General features: G+C 43.7%; 1 protein-coding gene across 4 annotated transcripts in view; it reads left to right on the plus strand.

The window, feature by feature from the left end:
* The window catches only part of CYFIP2 (cytoplasmic FMR1 interacting protein 2), a 134,302-nt gene that overhangs the window by 46,273 nt on the left and 64,054 nt on the right, over positions 1 to 23,975 (plus strand). For 2 of the 4 annotated variants that reach the window (XM_061424171.1, XM_061424173.1), the window contains exons 12-22: positions 651 to 770; positions 1,269 to 1,394; positions 7,095 to 7,261; positions 8,319 to 8,466; positions 10,669 to 10,743; positions 11,644 to 11,797; positions 13,220 to 13,376; positions 13,898 to 13,994; positions 17,047 to 17,123; positions 20,448 to 20,556; positions 22,614 to 22,733. In XM_061424171.1, coding sequence (XP_061280155.1) covers positions 651 to 770; positions 1,269 to 1,394; positions 7,095 to 7,261; positions 8,319 to 8,466; positions 10,669 to 10,743; positions 11,644 to 11,797; positions 13,220 to 13,376; positions 13,898 to 13,994; positions 17,047 to 17,123; positions 20,448 to 20,556; positions 22,614 to 22,733 — 1,350 coding nt within the window. The remainder of the gene's footprint in view (positions 1 to 650; positions 771 to 1,268; positions 1,395 to 7,094; positions 7,262 to 8,318; positions 8,467 to 10,668; positions 10,744 to 11,643; positions 11,798 to 13,219; positions 13,377 to 13,897; positions 13,995 to 17,046; positions 17,124 to 20,447; positions 20,557 to 22,613; positions 22,734 to 23,975) is intronic. The other 2 variants (XM_061424174.1, XM_061424172.1) reach the window with 1 other exon arrangement.

Here is a 23,975-nt window from a genome sequence, read left to right on the forward strand (position 1 = left end):
GGTTGTAAATAAATTTTAGTAAATAGGGAAATTCACAAATTCAGAACCCACAAATAATGAGGACTGGCTCAATATGTATATGTATACGCACGCATATATACACATGTCTGTGCATATGCACATGCATACATGCATATTATATTTCGCTGTGGAATATATTACGTGTTCAAATAGATGTTTGTCTTCACCAGTGCTTTTCAGTCAATGAGTCACTTGTAATTGGTTGTGAAGTCAACTAAGTGATCTCTAAGTGGCATTTTGGTATGAAACAATGGACAATCAGAGGAGGTCTCAAGTATTAAGCACAAAGTTTCTTTGTGGAAAATGTTATTTCATGTCTGTATTGAATACCTCAGTCAGTATATAGTATATACTTCCTGCTGTAAATCAGACCCAAAAGTCTGAAAAGCCACTGTTCTGCAATTGACCGGGGTCATTGTGAGTGGGGCTCTGGCATCATACCACCTGAGTTTGAACCCTCAGTCATTTGTGAGCCATGTGACCAACAAGGGACTTGTCTGAGCTTCAGTTTATCAGTCAAGAGGTATAATAATAGCACCTCCCTTGCAGTGTTCTTGGGGGGATTAGTGAAATACAATGGAAAAGTGCCAGGTTCGTTGGCAGTGAAGGTGATGGTCGATGTTCCTTAGGTGGTGACGGGCTCTGGGCTGGACAGCCAGAAGTCAGATGAGGAGTACCGCGAGCTCTTTGACCTGGCCCTGCGGGGCCTGCAGCTCTTATCCAAGTGGAGCGCCCACGTCATGGAGGTGGTAGGTGTCCCAGGAAAGAGGCTCTGCCCCTCCCCAGCCCCCTCCACTCTTACCTCTGGTCTCTTGGAATCTGTCTGCCCCTGCCTCTCTCCAACACTTTTAAACAGGTTTATTAAGAGAGAATTCACACACCACACCATTCACCAATTTATAAATCCATTAATTTTTAGTATATTTCCAGTGCTATGCAGCTGCAGTCAAATTTAGAACAACCTAACCCTCACCTGGTACATTCACACCCTTTTCCCTGTCTCTACAGCCTTAAGCCGTCTCCTTTTGTCTCTGTAGATTTCCCTATTTTTGTATGTTTCCTATAAATAGAATCCTATCATACATGATTATTTGTGTCAACTGCATGTTATCAAGGTCCATCCATTGTAGCACAGATAAATACTTCATTTCCTTTCTTGACTGAGTGCTGCTCTGTTGTGTGGACTCTCCTGGTTTAGTTGGTCCGTTCACCCACTGATGGACGTGGGGTCTCTCCTCTCTCCCCAGTACTCCTGGAAGCTGGTTCACCCCACGGACAAGTTCTGCAACAAGGACTGCCCAGGCACGGCCGAGGAGTACGAGCGAGCCACACGCTACAACTACACCAGTGAAGAGAAGTTCGCCTTCGTCGAGGTGGGTGCTGACTCCCTGTGTCTCCTTGTCCCCCACTCGCTAGGTTGGTGCTCAGTGTCGGCCATGGGGCTTCCTGGAGGGGTGCTGGGCTGGGTGGCAGCCCTGGTCCTCATGTGCATGCACCTGCTCACCCCCTCCTCCCACCCGAATTCATCTCTGTCCCACGTTGTTATTCAGAAATGGTGAGAAACTCATTCTGGTCTTAAAAAATCCCAGAGAAAGTGTCACTCCATTGGAAACAAAAGACAAGACAGACACATGGCCAAACCAAATAAGAGAAATGCCCAGACTGATGAGAGGTCAGAGAACTACAGATTAAAGCTAAGATACAGAGTGTTGATCAGTCAGGATGGTACAGATCTAGAAGACTGGCGATGTCCATTGCTGGTTAAAGTGGGGTATAGATCTTCTCAGATACTTTGAGTGGCCAGTATGCATTTTACAGGCTTTCTCTGAGGGCAGCCTGAGCATCTGTATTCAGATTTTTAATGTGTGTATCATTTGCCCAGAAGTTCTTCTGGGGAATATATCTCAGAAATAAGCCAACTGTTATCACCGTATTGTTTATAATGCCATAATATGTGAGACAACTGAAATGTCCTACAATATGGATCAGATAAAGTAAATGAAGGTGCAGCTGTGTCACTACATATGATGCAGCCACTAAAATGGATGTACTGATATGAAAAGATAAGCACAGAATATTGTTAAGTTTAAAAAAAAAAGATTAAAGAGCAGCAGGTAAAATGATGCCATTTCTGCTTAAATTAATATACTTTTGCACATTTGCTCAAAATGGAAGGACGTGAGTGTGTATTTATATATACCAAACCATCAACAGTCGTTTCTGGAGACAGGATTCTTACTTCCTACCTTAGACTATATGATTTGTTTTTTTGTTTGATTACTGAAAGATATTCTATGGGAGTGAAAGGGCACATTCTTACTGAGTTGTGAGTGACAGCTACTGTTTTTGTTGTTTCAACTTTTTGATTATTATGAATAATGCTAATGCATACATTCATGTACAAGTACTTGTGTTGAAATATGTTTCATTTTCTTGGAACTATACCTAGAAGCAGAATTACTGGATCATGTGGTAACTCTTTGTTTAAAAATTTGAGAAAATGCCAAACTGTTTTCCAAAGCAGCCTGATCGTTTTACATTTTCACCAGCAGTATGTGGGAGTTGTAATTTATATTGGGTTTGATCCCTAGATATGTAAGTCATATCCTTGTCATCACTTACTGTCTTTTTTTAAAAATAAATTTGTACTTTGAACCAAAGAACCTGAACTTTTAAAGAATTTTTTATAATTTTATTTACATATTTATTTTTGGCTGTGCTGAGTCTTCATCAAGGCTTCCCTGATAGCTCAGGTGGTTAAGAATCACCTGCAATGCCGAAGACCCCAGTTTGATTCCTGGGTCAGGAAGATCCCCTGGAGAAGGGACAGGCTATCTACTCCAGTGTTCTTGGGCTTCCCTGGTGGTTTCACCGCTGCAGGGGCTTTTCTCTAGTTGCAGCAAGTGAGGGCTGCACTAGTTGTGGTGCACAGACTTCTCATCGCATTGGCTTCTCTGGCTGTGGAGCACGGGCTGTAGGGCAGGAGGGCTCCAGTAGTTGTGGCTCATAGGCTCAGAAGTTGCAGTTCTTAGACTCTCAAGCACAGGCTCAATAGTTTGGGGCACAGGCTTAGTTGCTCCTCGGTATGTGGGATCTTCCCAGACCAGGGATCAAACCTGTGTCTCCTACATTGGCAGGCAGATTCTTTACAACTGAGTTACCAGGGGAGCCCCACTTACTGTCTTTTTTATTTTAGCTATCCTAATTGGTGTGAAGTCATGTCTCATTGTGGTTGTGATTTGCATATCCCTAATAACTAATGATATTGAGCATCTTTCCGTGTGCTTATTGGCCATCTATATAGCTTCTTTGGAGAACTATTTGTTCAGATTCTTTGCCCATTTTTGTTTGGGTTATTTGTCTTTTTATTTTTGAGACATAGGAGTTTTTATATATTCTGTATCAGAAAAGCCTATTAATCCACCTTGATTTCCAGGAAAACAGAGTCTGTTTTCCAAATTGCAACCAAATATCTGAGCCAAAATGAAAAAGAGGAAAAATAAATTATGTTGCATCTTGTTTTTCAGAAATGATGTATTTAAAATTATATCAATATTCAAGCATCAAAAAAAAAAGAATTTTTATATATTCTGGATACAAGCCCCTTATCAGACATATAATTTGAAAAAAAATTTCCTCAACTCCATGGATTGCCTTTTTATTTTCTAGTTGGAATCCTTTGAAGTAAAAAAGTTTTCTATTTTGATGAAGTTCAATTTATTTTTTCTTTTGTCACTTATGCTTTTTGTGTCAGATTTAAGAAACCATTGCCTAATCCAAGATCTCAAAGATTTACTCCTGTTTTTCTTCTGAGATTTTTATAGGTTCAATTCTTACATTTAGGTCTCTGATTCATTTTGAGTTAATTTTTGTATATTGTGTGAGTAGGGGTCCAAGTTCATTCTTTGCATGTGGATGTCCACTTGTCCAAGCACCAGTTGCTGGAAAGAGTATTCTTTCTCCATTGGATTGTCTTGGTGCCCTTGTCAAAAGTCAATTGACTATAAATGTATGGGATTACTTCTGGGCTTTCAGTTCTCCTCCATTTATATATATGCCAATTGCTCAGTCATGTGTGACTCTTTTGTGACCCCCATGGACCATAGCCTGCCAGGCTCCTCTGTCCATGGGACTCTTCAGGCAAGAGTACTGAAGTGGGTTGCCATTCCTTCTCCCGGGAATCTTCCCGATCCAGGGATTGAACCCAGGTCTCCTGATTGCAGGCAGATTCTTTACCATCTGAGCTATCAGGGAAGCCCACATATGCCAATACCATACCATTTTGATTAGTATAGCTTTGTAGTAAGTTTTGAAATCAAGAATTGCGAGTCTAACTTTATTCTTACTTTTTTCTCTGTAGAACTTTGTGGTCTCATCTCTTTATCACTATTTTTCTAAAGTTTCACTGTGAAGCATCGTGATGAGGGCCTTTTATATTCATTGTTTGGGACAATGGCCTATTTAGAGCCATTGTTGTGTGGAAATACATGTTCTGTAGATCTGGGAAATTTTCTTGAATTTTAATTTTGGTAATTTCCTCCTCTGTTTTCTCTGTCCTGTCTTTCTGGGGTTTCTATCTGGCAGATGTTGGACACCCAGGATTTAGTGTCTAGTTTTCCTATCTTTTCTCTCTTATTGCACATTATTTATTTTTGTTCTGCTTTATGAGATATTTCCTTAAATTCAGTTTTCAACTCTGTTAGTATTTTTTATTTTGCCTATATTTTTAATGTTCAAAAGCTCCATCTTGATGTGTGAATGTTCCTTTTTTTTTTTTTTTTACTGTATCCTGCTCTTGTGTCATGAATGTGCTATCACTAGGAGATAATTGTTTTTTTTAATCAGCTTTATTGAGATATAGTTTACATTTAATAAACTGCATTCATTTAAAGTGTATAATTCAAAAAGTTTTGACAGCTGTTCACACACCTGTGAAACCACAAACACAGATACAGACTATTTCAATCTCGCTCTAAGACTTCTTATGCCATTTGCAATCCATCCTTCTCTCTGTCCTTGGCCCTAGTCATATTTTTTGTCACCATAGATTTGTTTGCATTTTCTAGAATTTTATATAACTGGAATTATACAGAATGCATTTTGTGTGTGTGGCTTTTATTTACTCAGAGTAATAATTTTGAGATTCATTCACATTGTTTTGTATATCAGTAGTCTGTGCCTTTTCATTGCTGAGTTTTTTCCATTGTGTGGCTAGCCTATAATTTTTGTATCTATTCAACTATTAATAAACATTGGACCATTATCAGCTTTGGGTCAATGTAACTAAAATTGCTTTAAATATTTGAGTATAAGTCTTTGTGTGGACATAGGTTTTCATTTCTCTTGAAATGGCCATATTGGAGGTATATGTTTTTAAGAAACTGCTGAACAGTTTCCTGAAGCAAGTGTACCATTTTATATAAAATTTATATAAAATGCAAATATTTTTTCTAATTGGTGACTTTGCATTTTCATTTTCTTAGGATTGCCTTTTAAAGAGCAACTGTCTTTAATTTTGACAAAGCCCAACTTACCTATCATTCCATGGTTTGTAATTTTTTTTGTGTTCCAGCTAAGAAATCTCTGCCTAGCCCAGAGTTGCAAAGATTTTCCCTTGGCTCTAACAGATCTGCATACTCTTCTGTATTTGGAATTATTCTGAAACATCTTCATTATCTTGTCCTTCCTTTGCCTCTATTCTCTAGTTTCATTGCCAGTCAGAAGCCTAGATTCTTTTATGACCTCACAGTCCTTTAGAGCTTCTCTTTCATTATTTCTGCACTATAAAGGTTCTCTTCAGCAAAACCATCGCTGTTGGTTCTAGTGTAACTCCTTCCCTTCTGAGCTCTGTTCTCACCATTTCTCCTGCCGCAAATATTCTGTTTCTTCCTTTACACCTTAAAGGAAGATAAAGTCTTAGCATCAAAGCTCATTCATTCATGTATTCATTACGTTTTCAACAGAACTCTCTTGAGGGCCGCTAGGGACCCAAGCCCTGGGATGGGGCTTACACTGTCTGTGGAGCCTCACCCCTGCAGTGCTTACAGTCTGGTGCAGAGGGAGGAAATCAAATACGTCAGGATGGGTGCGGCCAGTGTGGCAGTTGTCAGGAGGCTCACTTGGCAAGGCTTTCCCCTTCTGAATTCCGAGCCAATCTAGAAGTTAGCACTTGAGGCTGATGGGGGCTGAAGGCTCAGGTTTGGTGAAGGTGGACTAGAGAACGTGGCTTTACTCAAGGCCACACCAAGCTTCCTGTTCCTCCCCCATCCTGTGAAACTTCCCACTGAGAAACAGGCAGAGCAGCTGCATAAATATCCACATCCCTTCCTTGGGGGACGGAGATGATTATTGCCAGGACAGGACAGGCACCCAGAGGGGAGGACATGCCCCACAGGCAGATAGATCCCAAGTGAGCGGCAAGGTCACACTGATGATATACACATTACAGTCACCTGACTCTCCACCTCTGCAGACACATCACTAAGGGACTAGTGAGGAGGCATCTGGAAGGGTAGAGTACTTTGCCCACAAGATTTCTACAGGAATCCTACTTTATGGATTCAAGCAGCAACTGGCCAAATTATTTCAAAAGCAAAGGTTGTGGAAATTCCATAAGAAATGTTATGGTTAAAAAAAAAAGAGTTCTATTTGATATTGTCTGTGGATACATGGTATGTGGAGAGGCCTCTAAAAGTCAGAGTGCTGCTCAAAACATGGTCCACAGACTGGCTGCCGATTGTCACTAGTCAGCAGCGAGACCGGGAGCCGGTACCAGGATACAAATTCACTGATGGTGAAGCACACGCCATGGGGAAGAAAGAAGTATGGGGAAGAAATCAGCCATGTGGCTGATGTCTTCGCTTTGTAGCAGGACTTCCTTGAGAGGGGAGCAGAGTGCTGACTTCTATTCTGGTACACGTTTCCTCCCATCCGTGAGCTGGCACTCTCAGCATTGCTGGCTGGCTTTGTGCTTCTGGAAGTCTCCACCAGCACCCTCCCTGAGACATGCCGAGGGTACTGGGTGGACGGATGTGCTGAGGCCAGTGAGCTCACCTTGATCTGTGCCTGGCCAGGTGATCGCCATGATCAAAGGCCTGCAGGTGCTCATGGGCAGGATGGAGAGCGTCTTCAACCAGGCCATCAGGAACACCATCTACGCAGCCCTGCAGGACTTTGCCCAGGTCACCCTTCGCGAGCCCCTAAGGCAGGCGGTACGGAAGAAGAAGAACGTCCTCATCAGGTGGGTCTTCAGATGGCCTTTTTTAGGGCCATGTCCAAAATCAGGGGTGCTGGGTGCAGGCCACGGAGGATGTTCCCGGCTCAGTCAGCTTCCAGGGACGTGTCTGAACACACGGACCCTTCCAATGAGTTCCAGCAAGTTCTAGGAGGCTCTTTTAGGAGATTGGACATTTGGGATAATTTATGTCCCCATCTCTAAGTTTGAAGCCCATATCCACACTGTATAGCTGTGTGAACTTAGTTACTTACCTTCTCTGAACCTCTGGGAAAGGAAGGAAACCTCTGTTTCCTTCATTTGTAAAACATGGGTAAGAACGATACCTACTCGATAGGCTTTTGGGATAATGCAGTGAGAGAATTCATGTATAAACCTAAGCACACCACAGTTTGGAGCGAGTATGCAACACATATGCTGCTACTGCTAAGTCACTTCAGTCGTGTCCGACTCTGTGGGACCCCATAGACGGCAGCCCACCAGGTTCCCCCATCCCTGGGATTCTCCAGGCAAGAACACTGGAGTGGGTTGCCATTTCCTTCTCCAATGCATGAAAGTGAAAAGTGAAAGTGAAGGCGCTCAGTCGTGTCCGACTCTTAGCGACCCCATGGACTGTAGCCCACCAGGCTCCCCTGTCCATGGGATTTCCCAGGCAAGAGTACTGGAGTGGGGTGCCATTGCCTTCTCCGTGCAACACATATAAGCTGTTATTAAAGTTTTAAATATGCAGAGAATGAAATGGGACTAATGAAACTGTTCTATAAGCAAAAAGAAGAATAGCCATCCTGCTTCACTCAGCTTCTCTCCCACTGTATGGGCTCTGAGCCGAGTTCTCAGGCAGCCGGTGGGCATCAGGATCACTGGGGCGCTTGTGAAATACAGACTTCCGGACTGCACCTCTGATGTGTGAAGCCAGAATCCCTGGGGGAGGGGCCCTGGGATGAGCATGGTTCACAGGCACGTCAGGAGCTCTAAGGCACGTGATCCTGGACGCTGTGGACTCTAGATCCAGGCTTGCAGCACCTCCTTCTGATGGTCTGAATCCTGGTTCTTCCTTCCCCAGTGTTCTACAGGCAATTCGGAAAACCATCTGTGACTGGGAGGGGGGCCGTGAGCCCCCCAATGACCCATGCTTGAAAGGGGAGAAGGACCCCAAGGGTGGATTTGACATCAAGGTGCCGCGGAGAGCCGTGGGTCCCTCCAGCACACAGGTAAGCGGCTCCAGGCACAGGCCAATCTGCTGACTCAAAGGCCAGCCAGGCTACGGTAGGTCATCCTGGCTGGACCGTGGGGCAGTGGGCTCGGGAGTCCTCAGGCAGAAGGGGCAGGGCCAAGCAGCTGTTCTCGTCTTTTTCTGTGTTGTTTTGATGTGAGAGGGAGGACCACTAGCGTAAGATTCAGGAGACCTGGATTCTAGTCCTACATCCCTGTGTGACCTCGGGCACGTTATACTGTCTCTTTGTGCCTCAGTTGTCTAATCTGGCAAAAGGGGGTAATACCAAAACTGGCTCTCCTAGCCCAGTGACGTACAGGTTCCAAAGTATAGAGGTGTTTAACGTGGAACCTGTATGCATCTCTCTTGTCCCTTTTTAATGAACCCTGACCTCCCCACTTCCTTCCCCCGTAGTGATGTCCTAGTTTAGAAATTCCCAAGTTTCTGCCTCTGACTTGCTGTGTATTCTTGGGCAAGTGCCTTGACCTCTCTGAGCTCTGGTTATCTTCTCTGTTAAATGAAAACTTTGGATAAGATCATGTTACTGACTAAACATCCTTTTTGTTATTCTCTGAACACACCCAAAATCACAAATTGAAAGTCTTTGATCCCTTAGAGAAAATCTAATGATCAGAGATACTCAGAGTTGCTAACCAGAGCTTTTTGAACAAGAGGTTGTCTGTGGCTTATCCAAAGTAGTTGTAATATTATAGGGGGAAAAAAAAAGTAAAGGACCTAGACACCTTAGTTAAATCCTTGCCACTTACTTAAGGATAAATAATCTCTGGTAGGCTTTTTGAGGTACTGAAAGAAGGCTAATAGACCCATTACAGCTTTTAAAAGTCTTACAGGGCCCAAAAGCCCCAGGCTGGGAGCTCTTGCTTCACACAACCCTTATGTCTTATCCCTAAAGTCCTGAGTCCTTGAATCACCTGAGATGAGCCATGTAAGGCCCACCCTGACCCTTTTCGCTGTGTGTGTGTCCGTGTCTGGGTTCGGGGATGGGGCAGGGATGGGACCAGGGTGAGCTGGGATCGCAGCACCGTCATTGCAGCTTCCCTCAGCCAGCAGGCCCCTTGCACTTACCTTGCCTGCTTGAGAGATGTGACACTTCTCAAGGAAGCTTCTACAAAGAGTTCTGTGTAAATGTCAGGGGCCAGAGACCTTTCCAGTCCAGAATGGCCTGGAGGGGCTAAGCAGGGCTTCTGGGTGTTTCTTCTGGGCAAGGCAAAAGAGAGAATGGAAAAGGAGGAGACAGAGGGCCAAGAGGCAGAGAATGAGAAAACAATGGGGGACAGGGAGGGAGAAAGGAGTGCTTGTGTAATGTGAGGCGGAGTGTCACCAACAGGCCCTGCCAATGCTCCCAGGTTCTGGTAGGGTGGCGAGAACACACCTGATGGACTCCTGGATGCTCAGCTTGGAATAGCCTTTAGAAACACACTAGTCCCAAACTAGTTCCTCCCCCCATTTTGCAGATGGGGAAACTGAGGTCCAGAGAGGGAACGTGACTTGTCCAAGTCACAAGGTGAGTCTAGGTGGAGGTGGGACGAGAACCAGGTCTCCTGACTCCCACCCCGGGGCTCTGTCAGGGCCCTGGGAGCACAGTAGATGTGGCATCTAGCAGAGCTGGGAGGTGACTGTTCCGGTGAATTAAATGCTCTGCTGAATAAAAGTAGGCGGGGAAAGCATTTCCCCCTCTTGGATTTCAGATAGTTAGAATCCGATACAAATCGGTCAGCATTTGCACAGATGGGATTAAAGAATCTTTTCTTGGAGGACTCCAAAGGCCATCATTAGAACAGGGCCTCTCGAGTCTTAGGGACAGTCAGCTGTGCCCACCGACAGGGTTGCAGAGGGTGGACTATCTGATAACCCGCAGCTCCGTAGTTCCTTTACCACAAAGGAGGGTGCTGTGCCAGGGGTGGCGTGCCGCTCCTCTCTGTGGCCACGCTGCCCAGCCCAGCCCAGGCCAGGCGCTCGGTGGGTGAGGTGCTAGAGAAGACCAGAGGATGGACGTGGTGGCAGAGGGAGGTTGGAGTGTCTCAGAGGTGGTCGGCAGGTGGCCTCTAGCAGTCGTGGCGGCTTTCCCACCGTATACAATACCTCTTGCTTTTCTCTCTCTCTCTCTCTCTTCTCTCTCCCTCCTCCCTGTCTCTCCTGCCCTCCCATTCCCTCCTCTTCTCTCCCATCTATGTCTTAGGCCTGCCAGTGGTCCCCGCGGGCTTTGTTTCACCCCACTGGTGGCACACAGGGCCGAAGAGGCTGCCGATCCTTGGTATAACACCGCCTGGCTGGGTTGGTTGGGTACACTTCTCCAGGAGGCAGCAGGAATGGACTAGCCTGGCTCCTTACGGCCCCTTCCAGCCCTAAGATTCAAAGACACATGGTGTGGAAAGATCTAGATTAGCGCTTACGCCCTTTGCACTTAAGGCCCTCTGTAAGCAGGAGTTAATTGTCTAGTAGGCCTCCTGTAAGTACTGACCTTCACCTGCTTTCCGCCCAGCGCTTCAGCCGTGCCATGCTGCTGGTGCCCCCAGAGGGCGCAGCGCCGCTGTCCCTCGGTAATGAAGATTGGAAACTTGAGGTGGTGGGGGGCTCGCTCTGACCCTACATCATTTCACAGTTCATCCGAATGTTAGAACTGAAAGGGACTGGTTGGAGAAAGCATCTGGTACAACCTCCTCATGTTGGCAGATAAGAAAACTGAGGCCCAGAGTGGGACTTTGTGCCCAAGGTCACACAGCAAGTCAGTGGCAGTGCGTTGCCCTGAACCTCCGGCTTTTGACTGTGAGTCCAGTGCTCTACCGCTGGTCCCACCATGGCTGTCCAGCAGAGCAGGGAGTGACTCCAGGGTGACGTGGAATGAGGTTCTCCTCTGATGCCCACTCCCTGGTCGAGCAGAGCAGGCAAGAACCTGGGCCTTGAAAGACCTAGTAACTACGGGAGGCCCCCGGCCCCAGGCAGAGCATCCTTCAGGGCTGGCCCGTCTCCTTCTTGAAGGTTATACATGCTAAGTTTACTTCTCCAACCCTAAACTGGTGCTTCCTTAAGACAGTTCTTATTAAGGGCAGATATCTACAGAAAAAAAAAAAGACTAGAAATACAACACAAAGCAACCTTTTCCCCTGGATGGAGGGCCAGCCCCTGACCTTCCCATCTTCCTTTCTTTTTCAAGCTGTACATGGTGCGGACCATGCTTGAATCACTCATCGCGGACAAAAGCGGTTCCAAGAAGACCCTGCGGAGCAGCCTGGACGGACCCATCGTCCTGGCCATCGAAGACTTCCACAAGCAGTCCTTCTTCTTCACGCACCTGCTCAACATCAGCGGTGAGCGTCCTGTTGGGGTGGGGAGGGGAAGAGCTCCAAGGAACTGGAGCAGCTCAGGCTGTCGGGCCAGAAGTTGCAGACATGGGATCATCAACCCAAAGGGGCACGTTTTTGCCACCAAAGATAAAAGGCATACTTTCCAGCAGAATCTGAGAAAGGCCAGGCTCAGTCCAGTTCTTGTGAGTCAGTTGAATTTAGGAGATATTTGTGGCCAATTTTTTGTAAGTCTTTAGTAAAGGGGGATCACAAACAGGTGACACACTCAGATGCACCTAAGGATCAGGTCAGCTTTTTGCTTTTAAGCAGCATTTCTGAGCTGATTAGTGCCCATTGCTCCTAGAAAAGGGGGCTCCCAAATTGCACCCCATCCCGTGTTCCCCCCCCACCGCTCCAGTGTGTGGGATGCATGTACAGGTGGGATGAGGGGAAGGGAGAGTAGCATTCAAGGGTCCTGAGAGGGTGACCTGTCTGTTGGTATTGAAAAGGGTGATCTAGGTAGAGAGCAGTCTTTGCTGTTGTTCAGTCACTCAGTCATGTCCAACTTGTTACAACCCCATGAACTGCAGCATACCAGGCTTCCCTCTCCTTCATTATCTCCTGCAGTTTGTTCAAATCATGTCCATTGAGTCGGTAGTGCCATCCAATCATCTTGTCCTCTATCACCCCTTTCTCCTCCTGCCTTCAGTCTTTCCCTGCATCAGGATCTTTTCCAATGAATCAGTTTTTCGCATCAAGTGACCAAAGTATTGGAGCTTCAGCTTCAGCATCAGTCCTTCCAGTGAATATTCAAGGTTGATTTCCTTTTGGATTGACTGGTTTGATCTCCTTGCAGTCCAAGGGACTCTCAAGAGAGTAGTCTAGGAAGGGACTTCGAGGCCTCTGAGCAGTAAGGAATCCAGAATTATCACTAGCAGGGATCATAGGGCCACAGTCCAGCCAGAAGTGGACACCTGTAGATCTGCCTTGACACAACAAAGACACTCTGACACTTAGATGTCATGTTTTCAGGATAGCTTTGTAAAGACATGATGGAAATTGTAGGGGCATCTAAATCTCAACCATCACTGCCCGCCCCCCAGCCTCCACATTGCTGGGTGAACAAATGCTGTCTCCTTTTTTTCCTTCTTGGCCACACCTTACAGTTTATGGGATTCTAGTTCCCCAGGCAGGGATTGAACCCATGCCCTCAACAGTGAAAGTAAAAAATCCTAACCACTGGACCACCAAGGAATTCCCCAAACACTTTCTTTGCAATAGATGTTAGGCGGCCTTCAGGTCCAGGAGAGCAAGGTCTACTAATGGAGTCATATTCTTGAGTACAATGAAAGAAGAGTAAAAGATTTTTTTTTTTTTAAAAAGTCAGAACTAAGATCTTCTGGTGCTTCCAATGTATAACCCAAACTCTTTCCCTCATGCTTCTAGAAGCCCTGCAGCAGTGTTGTGACCTCTCCCAGCTCTGGTTCAGAGAATTCTTCCTGGAGTTGACCATGGGCCGGCGAATCCAGTTCCCCATCGAGATGTCCATGCCATGGATTCTAACAGACCATATCTTGGAAACCAAAGAACCTTCCATGATGGAGTAAGAGGCAGGGTTGGGCCAGCAAGGAGGTTCCCAAGGTGCTGGTGGAGGGCAGTTTGCTAGCCATAGAGCCCTGTCCTTTCTAGAACTTTCCAGATGAGGCAGTGTTTCCCACCCAGTGTCAGGTCACCACCACATGTGACTCAGCCTTGTAGAAAGGCTCAGAAGTCTACCAGCCTGACTGCCTTTCCCTGGCTTTGTCAGCCTCATCCCAACTGCGTTGGTAAAATGATCATCTCTAAAAATCGGGACACTGATGTCCTTAATGGATACCCAATTGCTTTTAGTCCCAGACTGATTTTTTCAGGCCTCGCATCATGAACTTTGATCTCTATGGGCAGATTGTAAAATAAATCGTTTCCTAAGTAGAGCCTAGAAACATCATAGCATGCTGAAAGCGCCTCTTTTTCCTAACGCTGAATCTGTTCACCCAATCGTGCATGTTTCCTGAGCAAGTTTAAGTCTGCCAGCCTTGAGAGAGATCATTAGTAAGCTACTGGCCGTTGTTTTTCCTTCCTCAGGTATGTCCTCTACCCTTTGGATCTGTACAACGACAGCGCCTACTATGCTTTGACCAAGTTTAAAAAGCAGTTCCTGTATGATGAGATCGAAGCCGAGGCAAGTGACTGCTTTTCCTTTTGTTCCCACGATCATGCTCCGAGAGTCTGGACTTCTCAGATCTCTAACCACAGGCCCAAAGTGGAGTGTCTGTCTGTTTGAGCTGTGATAACAAAATACCAGACTGTGGGGCTTAAAAAATTAAAAATGCCAGACTATGGGGCTTAAAAATTACAGAAATGTATTTCTCACAGTTCAGGAGGCTAGAAGTCTTAGGTCAGGGTAGCTGCAGAGTCAGGGAGGGCCCACTTCTGGGTCCCAGACTTCCCGCTGTATCCTCATGGGGTGGCCAGGGCCAGGGACCTCTCTGGGGTCTCTTTTGTAAGAGCACTGATGCCATTCATGAAGGTTCCATCCTCTTGACCTCACCACTCCTAATTCCATCACATTTGGGAGTTAAGATTTCAGCATACGAATTTAGGGGGACACAAACATTCAGACCGTAGTATGGGATATCAATGACTTGCTTTGGAGACTGATCTTTATAAACATTGTGATAATAAAGGGAACTATTGAAAGGGGAGGATGGTCTTTCTTTTCAGATGATTAATAATGGCAAATGATAGATAGAACTACTTGGGTAAAATTAATTTTCTAATAAGTCTTTTACAGTTGGATTCATTGGTGATAACAACAACAACAGTAATACCAAGAATTCCCTGGTGGTCTAGTGGTTAAGACTGTGTTCTTCCACTGCAGGGAGTGTGGGTTTGATTCCTGGTCACAAAAGTAATATCCTATATGCCATGTGGCACAGCCAAAAAAAAAAAAAGAAAGAAAAACAGTAATTCTACCTATCAATTGCTATACTTATACCATTTGCCAGGTACAAAGCACTTTATGGACATTTTAGATAATCTTTACAATGATTTAAAGCAGTATGTTCTACTGTCCAGATTATTCAAGTATCATTGCCCCAATATCACACAGCTTACGGTTTCATTCTAATACTAGTGGGACTGAAGTAGCCATCTTCTCACGTGTGAAGCTGTTGAATTGTCATTTAATGGCTTTATTTTTGTAATGGTCAGCAAAGGCTAGGATGCACTGCAGTAACAAACAATCACAAATTCTTAGTAGTTTGAGACCAAAGTTTCATTTCTCTTTTTTGGGTTGACTAGGAGCTCTGTTCCACGTAGTCTTTAATCTGGAACCCATCTGGGATATTCACCAGTTGCCATGGCAGGGAGATGTGTCAGGGTGAATTTACACTCTGATACTTAAAGCTTCCAGCTGGAAATGACACATGTCATTGGTCAAAGCAAGTCACTTGGTTATGCTTGCTTTCAAAGAGGAGTGAGAAGGTGCAATCCTACCACCAGCCAGCAAGGAGCAGAAACAGGAGATCAACAGCACTAAGGACTACAAAATATCTCAGTTTTGTCATCTGGAAATTGGAATGAGTCTCCACTCCACTTAAGTATGTGGAGTTATATAAACATAGAATGATACCAATTGTCATTATAAGATTTTCAACTATAAGGTACAAATATAAGATATTCTTATTTATAAAGGATAGATGTGAATATTTTAAGATAAACATTACTACCAAATTACTTTGAAAGTTTATATATTTCAAGTAAAAGCTAGTAGAGATGCTGCTTTTTTTCTGAATCTTTCAATTGCCGTGGGAGTTGAGAACCTTGGTGCAGCCCAATGCAAATCTGTCCTCTTTGTCTTCTGAGCAGTACGCAAACTTGGGAAGAAAGGTTCCAGTAGACAAGTTAATTGGTTGCATCTCAGCTTTAACAAGTCCATTTTCTGATAAGATTTTAGTTAATCATGTTCTCTAACAGGCTGAAAACAAAAAAAATCTAGAGTGTCCTGTATACAAGTGACATTTAAAAACTAAATGGAAAGAAAGCATACAGCCCAGCCCTGGGTAACACAGGTGGCCATGAAGCAGAAGTATATATTGTCCGCCTTTCTTTTCCCATCCTCAGACTCTGTTTTGAACCTGGAAAGGCCTATGCATGGATACCCAAGCTCTGTCTTCCACCCCTGCCCTCAAACAATGGCCATTTGGTCAACCCTGAGCCCTAGGTGTGTATACATCTGCAGTGCAGTCCACCCCCAGGGATGGACCCAGGGAAAAGAGTACACAGACCCTAGAAGGGGCTTGGGCTATTTGGGTAAGAATATTCAAAGCTGGTTCTAGAAGGGGAGCAGGAGTTGGACCCCACCTGGACCCTATGGATTCTTTGCCTGTACACCCCTGGATACCCTTGAAGCTCAAAGTCCAGGGCAGAGGGCTTGGTTACTCACATACATTGTTTTTATGTTCAAAATTGTATTTATGGTATAAAATAAAAGATATGAAAGCTTTTCTGATAAAGAGCCTCATGGAGCTGGGAGTTTGGTGCTAAAAGGATGGAAGATTAATCACCTAAATACATTCTGTTGCCACAAAGTTATCCCATTATTACCCTGAAACTACCACAGCCCATCTCTTTAACATCCCACCTTTGGCCATTCCCTGCTCTTGCCATCATTGGAGAATTTGGCTTCAATCCTCTGTGTCTGGTGTGAACTTTCTTCTCACCTGAGCATCACATTCTGCCACCGACATGCTAAAACACTGAAAAGGCAAGATGATCTCTTCCTCACCAAATATATTTAAGCAAACTTTTTAAAAAGGAGGTTTTTAAATTTTTAATAACCATGAACTTCTTTCTTTGCAAAGCAAGGTAAAATTCAAATGAAAGGAAAAGAAAAGAGAGTCTATTAGGAGATGGGGAGACTGATATGTTAATTACAGGATGTGGGCAGGTACCTTGTAACAGCCAGGAGGTGGCCAGTGGGGAGGGCAATTCCTCAACAGCGTTTTGAATCTTGCCTTCTCTGTGCCTGGTTGAGGACCTTGAGAGCGAGGGACCAGACTTCCCAAACGCACTTGGCCACAGAATCTTCTTTTCTTTTTTCTTTCCTTCAGAGCATCTCGTTCCTTCTCACACTTTCAGGCAGTCCTACAGCACTGCCCTCTTCAGTTGCTGGAGTTTCTCTAATAAAGTGGGACAGACACCAGTGACATTTCCTGCTTCCTCTTCACCAGGTGAACCTGTGTTTTGATCAGTTTGTCTACAAGCTGGCGGACCAGATCTTTGCCTACTACAAAGCCATGGCTGGCAGGTATGAGAGCTCAGCACTGTGGCACCAAACCTTCCTAAGATTGCCACCTGGAAGGCAAGATCCTCTGGTACAAAACCTCCCTTCTTCTTTAGCACCTCAGGAAATCTGAATGATTCCATTAGCCTGGATTGGATGCTAGCAAGTAGAAGAAAGAGAAATAGGCAGATATGGGGCTAGACCTCACAGAGCTTACAGTGTAGTGAGAAAAATAGACATTAATAAAAACTATTGAATGCACAGTGACAAGAGAGATTCCTGTGAAAGAAAATTTATCGGGAATATATAACAGTTAAACTTGAACCAGTCTTTAGGGTGGGTAACTGGAAGGGCTATCCTGAGAAGGTAACATTTGAGTTCACATCTGAAGTGAATAGGAGTTGGTTGAGTTAAACTAGGTAAAGAGTAGAATGGAAAACTGCAGGCAAAACAAACCACTGTGCAAAGTCCCTTTGGCGAAAGCATATTAATAGCATGCATACCTTTTGTTTTTTTACCATAAAAAACAAAGGTTGTTGAAAGGTTTAATTAAAATTAGTACATGTAAATATCTCATTCACAGACCACAGAGGGGCGGGCTGTGTGGTAAAGCTGGGCAGGTAGGCAGGGCCCCGGCCCTGTGGTCTTATAGGCATTTATCCTAGGAGAAGTGGAGCACCATGGGATGATTTCCAAAGTGTGACAGTGACCTGATATGATTTTTATTTTTAGAAGTTTGGTGTTTTAAAACATTAAAATGTAGGGAATGGATTGGAGGTGAGCAACTGTGGGAGTGTGAAGGTCAAACAGGAAACCAGGGAAGGAGTCCAGGTGTCAGGTCTCACAGGCTCATTGGTGCTGTCAGTATGGGCTGATTTAGACCCCTGAGATTTCCCGGGTTCAAGGAACCCATAATAGTGCTGGCAGCACAAACCTCTCTCTCTATATATATAGTTACATACATATATGTATCTATATATAGGGTAGTTCTCTTTTTTATTGGAAATCCAAATGTACAAACCAGAAATTTCAAGGACTGTTACATTTTTCAACAGTTAAAGACTTGCTTCCTTTTGCTTTCAACAACTTGAGTTTCTCTGATGTATTTCAGTCAAGAGTTGGTGTGGTGATGGTTTAGTCACTAAGTCGAGTCTGACTCTTGCGACCCCATCGACTATAGCCCACCAGGCTCCTCTGTCCATGGGATTTCCCAGGCAAGAATACTGGAGTGGGTTGCCATTTCCTTCTCCAGGGGATCTTCCCAATCCAGGAATCGAACCCATGTTTCCTGCCTTGGCAGGTGGATTCTTTACTGCTGAGCCACCAGGGCTCCCCAAGAGTTGGTATACAGGTACATAGGTGTCTGTTAACACAGAGTGTGCATTAAATGAAATAATGACTCTTAATGATGGAAACTATAGAAAGCATATACTTAGGGTTTCAGGGAAGCATAGAGAATGCAGCCTTTCACAAAGGAATGATTTCACAAGGATCTGGATTGGATTGAATTGTATGTGGTCCTACCAGAGAGCTGGATTTCCAGTTTCTCCAAGATAATTCCAGTTATCTTCAAAATATGCTGGTCCATTGTCTATGTAAACAAACTCAGACTTGTCAAATCCTGAGTCCGCTATATATTTAGTTTGCAAAATATCCTTATCTAAAAGAGGAATCTTGGTCTATATCCCTTCTTATAAGACCTGTGGTTTGTCAAAAATACAGGAAGTTGGCATTGAAACATGTAAAATATCATGTATGAAATGAGATGCCAGTCCAGGTTCGATACACAATACTGGATGCTTGGGGCTAGTGCACTGGGACGACCCAGAGGGATGGTATGGGGAGGGAGGAGGGAGGAGGGTTCAAGATGGGGAACACATGTATACCTGTGGCAGATTCATTTTGATATTTGGCAAAACTAATACAATTATGTAAAGTTTAAAAATAAAATAAAATTTAAAAAAAAATACAGGAAGTTGGGGGAGATTGTGAGAAGTTGGAAGAGTCAGAGAGAAAGCGCCAGAGGGACAAAATGATCTAGATCACTGCTGTCCATCAGAAATATAATGTAGGCACAAGTGTAATTTTAGCAGTCATATTTTTAAAATTAACAATACTACATTATATGACCTATGATATCTAAAATATTACAATTTCAACATGTAATAAGTGAAAATTATTAAAGAGATAGTTTTTGTTGTTTTTTCTTAAGTCTTCAACACCTCGTGTGTATTTTTTTTTTTTTAAACTTTACATAATTGTATTAGTTTTGCCAAATATCAAAATGAATCCACCACAGGTATACATGTGTTCCCCATCCTGAACCCTCCTCCCTCCTCCCTCCCCATACCATCCCTCTGGGTCGTCATACTAATAGCGCATCTCAGCTTGGACCCACCATGTTTCAGATTCTTGGGGGCTCACCTGGGGGGTGGCTGCTGTGTTAACAGTGTAGATTTAGATGATATCACTTTCCTGCTTAAAACCTTTCAGTGGCTTCAGTTACACTGAGAAAACCTTTACCCTCTTTACTGTGGCTTGTATCATCCCACAAGGATCTGGCCCCTAGACTAACATTGTAAATACATTTTTCCACTATGCTCTCCAACACACCCCCCCCTTGTCTACACCTTTCCTTTTTCTCAATGTACCAAGCTAATCATGCCTGAAAGATGCTTCCCCCAAATCTTTCCATTTTTAGCATTTAGGTTTCTGTCCAACAGGACCTCTTTAGAGAGACTTTCCATGATAACACCAAATGATCCTGTTTTGTTATTTTCAGAGCACTTATTGCTCTGCAATCCATGACTCAGTGTGAAAGATAATAATAGAATATCTAATTCATAGGGTTGTTGTGAGATTAAAAATGACTATGCGCATGTCTATATGCATGCCTGGTGAATAGTAAATACTATGCAGGTATTTACTATTGTCTAACATTATTTTATTCCTCTGCTTATTTATTTACTATCAGTCTCTTTTCACTAGAAACCAAGCTCCACAAGGATGGGAACTTTGAATCCTTGGTACCTAGACTGTTTCCTGGGCTATACTAAGCAGGCACTCAATTGCTTTTATGGTAAAAAAAACAAAAGGAAAAAAGCAGCTCAACTTCTGTGTTGCCTGTCTTTAACATAGAAATTTCATTTCGCCTATTGAGCTTTTCCAGCTGAAAAAATTTAAAGAACTTTTCTCTACAGCAGAAAAAAATAATAATATTTAAAATATATAACATAGTGCTTTATGAGTAGAACCTATGGTTTGAAATACATATGGCTGAGTGACTGAACTCCATTCACTGTCATGTTTACTGGTTTACTGGCCTTATTTCACTTTTATCCTTTCCAGCGTCCTGTTGGATAAACGTTTTAGGGCCGAATGTAAGAATTATGGAGTCATCATTCCATACCCACCATCCAACCGCTATGAAACACTGTTGAAACAGAGACACGTTCAGGTATGGAGCCAGGTGGAATGGGAGGGAGAGGGGGCTGTGATGTTAGCCTAGAGATCAGAAATCAGGACCACGTATCATCTGCCCTGAGTATTGCCCTGTGTGGGCTACTGAGCATAGGGATAATCCAGCTTCAGAATCTTACCAAGAGGCATTGGGCTTCCTTTGGGTCAAGTTCTAGGCTTCTCAGCCCATCTGCTGCTCACCTCAGTTGAATAGGGGCCACCAGAGCCTTTGAATGCCCATTTGAGCTGCATATCAACTCTGAATATTCCCTGGAAGGACAGATGCTGAAACTGAAGCTCCAAAACTTTGGCCATCTGATATGAAGAGCTGACTTGCTGGAAAAGACCCTGATGCTGGGAAAGATTTAAGGCAGAAGGAGAAGGGGTTAGCAGAGGATGAGATACTTAGATGGCATCACAACTCAATGGACATGAATTTGAGCAAACCCCAGGAGACTGTGGAGGACAGAGAAGCCTGACATGCTATAGTCCATGGGGGTCATGAAGAGTCGAACACAGCTTAGCGACTGAACAACAACATGAACTTCAGCCCACCTCCTTCAGTCGGGACTGATGTTCAGAAATGGGAAAGTCTGTCCCTGACTTTCCCATTATGGTATAGGGTTAGTCTCTGTTACAATTTGACCCATGATATAGACGAAATGCTGCCAGGAGCTCAGAAACATATCCCTGCTTAACAATGTTCATGGGAGCCAGGCAGACAAAATAAGAGATGCTTTAGCAGATCTTAAATCCTACTACTAAGCCCTGTCAGTCACAGGCAGTGAAATGAACATCACGCTGTGATTTCTGTGTGCTTATCCTGTGGTTCACATATTCCTGGAGAAGACTTGGGTAAATGGGAGCAGGGCTGAGGCTGAGGAAATGCCCTGGATAGAGAGGAATTACCCTGAAAAACCTGGGAAGTCCCACTGCTTTGAAAAATCCATGCTCGAAGAATCGTAAGAGGAAAAAGCATTTACCCATCTGTCAACATTGAAGGCTCCATGAGAGCTTCTCCTTCAGCCTCTCAGAAGATTCCATTACCAGTGCAGCTAGAATTAGCCACAGGATGTTAATCCTGAGGGCTTTGTGCGTGCAGAAGATGGCTATAAGGAGCCTTAGTCAATTAGTAGAAAATCTCTCCCAAAAGGGAAGCAGAAAAAATAAAATAGTTGAGATGAATGCTTAGGCACATAGCAAAGTGCAGTGCACGCAGCAGGTACTCAATAAATGTTTATTGCTGTCTACATAGCATCTGTAGTCATGCCCACATGAACCCCAGTGGAAATTAGCCTGAGCCATATTTTCCATCCTGTAATCAGCCCTTCTCCTCGTGCTTTTAAATTTATCCTCATAAAGGTACACCGTAGGCCCTTGCTTGGGTTGGGCAGGCGGGGGCACCCTGGTGACTCTGAACTGCATGATAGGATGGATGCAGGAAGAACCTCAGGGTGAGATTCAGGATGTCAGCATTGCATGGGCTGCCAGAGCTTATCACAAGCTTCTTCCTGCAGTCTGAATGCACCATATTTTTCTTCAGCTTTTTATATTTTAAACCTACAGGATAGTTGAAACAATAAGACAGTGAATACACATGTGTACTTTATAGTCAGATTCATGATTATTCATGTTTAATCATATTTGCTTCACTTTATTTTTCTCATGTATATATTATTTCTCATACAGTAAATGTACTTTATGTATTTATAGAATATATAATTTATAAAAACATATTTATATGTAAGTAATGTATTAAAATATATATTTTAATATACATAATTTTTCTTAGCCATTTGAGAGGAAGTTGCAGACATCATAACACTTTACCCCTGATACCTCAGCTTGTATCTCCTAAGAACAAGGATATCCTCTTATCATCCAAATAGTACTATCATACTCAGGAAATTTAACAATACTGTTTTCTGCATAGATTCCCTATTTGTCTTGGTTATGTTCTTTATATTTTTAGGACAATTTACTAAATCAGTGCATTGCATTTAGTTGTCATGTGCCTGTGTAAAATTTAAGTAACTTTCTGTCTCTTCCATGCAGCTGTTGGGTAGATCCATTGACTTGAACAGACTCATTACCCAGCGCATCTCTGCTGCCATGTATAAATCCTTGGACCAGGCCATTAGCCGCTTTGAGAGTGAGGACCTGACCTCAATCGTGGTAAGAGATGGAGGCCGTTGGGAGTTCTGCTGTGGGACTCCTCAAACTAGAAGCCTTGTTGGGGAGTTGTTGGTAGCCTGGTACTGAGCTGGTTAAAAAGATGCGATGAGTCTCTTTCTCATCTGAATAATCAGGGCAAAAAGAAAGACTTAAAAGGAATGAGAAAAATTTTACCTTCCTGATTGCCTGGAGAGAGGGAGTGGAGGGAGGTCTTGAAATCTCTAGAGATGGCCTATCCCGGGACATAGCTTCTCATCCTTTAGGATTCTACAGATACAGCAAGTAGCTAGATGGTCCTGAGAAAGGAGGGAAGATTTCACAATGGGGTCGGCTTCATTGGTGTGCAGTAGGTTAGAGGCCAGAGAGGCTGTTGACTGGTTTAATGCTGCGTTGTCATCATCTTTGAATATACAAGCATTTTCTGATGAAAGCCCCACCTTTTCATTTTGTGCTGGGACTTGGAAACTGTATAGTTGTTCCTGATGCACAAGTACGGAACAGGCGTGCACTCTTCTTTTATTAATCAGCTATTTGAACTACTCTCTGCTAATTCTCCTCAAGAGTTAGAATAAACTTGGTTGGTCAGTCTTTAGGTGATGAAAGGAAGATTTTAAAGCTTCAAGAGCAGATACATAGAAGGAATGAGAGAAATAGAAAATCACCATTAGAACACCAGAGTAATGATGGTCGCAGGCAAGATCCAGTAATAGACACTGAAATTAGTGGGCAGAGCTTTGAGAAGAATATTTTGATTCCCTTTATTCGGAAGTGTCCATAGTATTCAAATTTATAGAGACAGAAAGTGGAATGGTAGTTGCCAGGAAATAGGGAGTTAGTATCTAATGGGTACAGAGGTTCGGTTGAGGAAGACTGAAAAGTTCTGGAGGTGGACGTTGGTGATGGTTGCAAAACTACATGAATGTACTTAGTGCCACAGAACTGTACATAAAAAATGGTTAAAATGGTCAATTTTATGTTATGTGTATTTTACCAGAATTTTTTAATTAGTCACAAAAAAAAAAAAAACTTTGAGAAGAAACAGGATAATTGCCTAGTCTCAAACTATCTCCTTCAAGACACTTACTAATTCCAAAGGGAAGAATAATAACTTTACAGTGGGAAACCTGGGAGTCATCCTCTTAACCAAGCATGAAGGTTAGTATCACCAGTAAGAAAATATATTCATGTATCCCCTGAATTGGCTTCCCTGGTGGCTCAGACGGTAAAGAATCTGCCTGCAAT

Source organism: Bos javanicus, chromosome 7, assembly GCF_032452875.1.
Source record: "Bos javanicus breed banteng chromosome 7, ARS-OSU_banteng_1.0, whole genome shotgun sequence".
Classification (NCBI taxonomy): domain Eukaryota; kingdom Metazoa; phylum Chordata; class Mammalia; order Artiodactyla; family Bovidae; genus Bos; species Bos javanicus.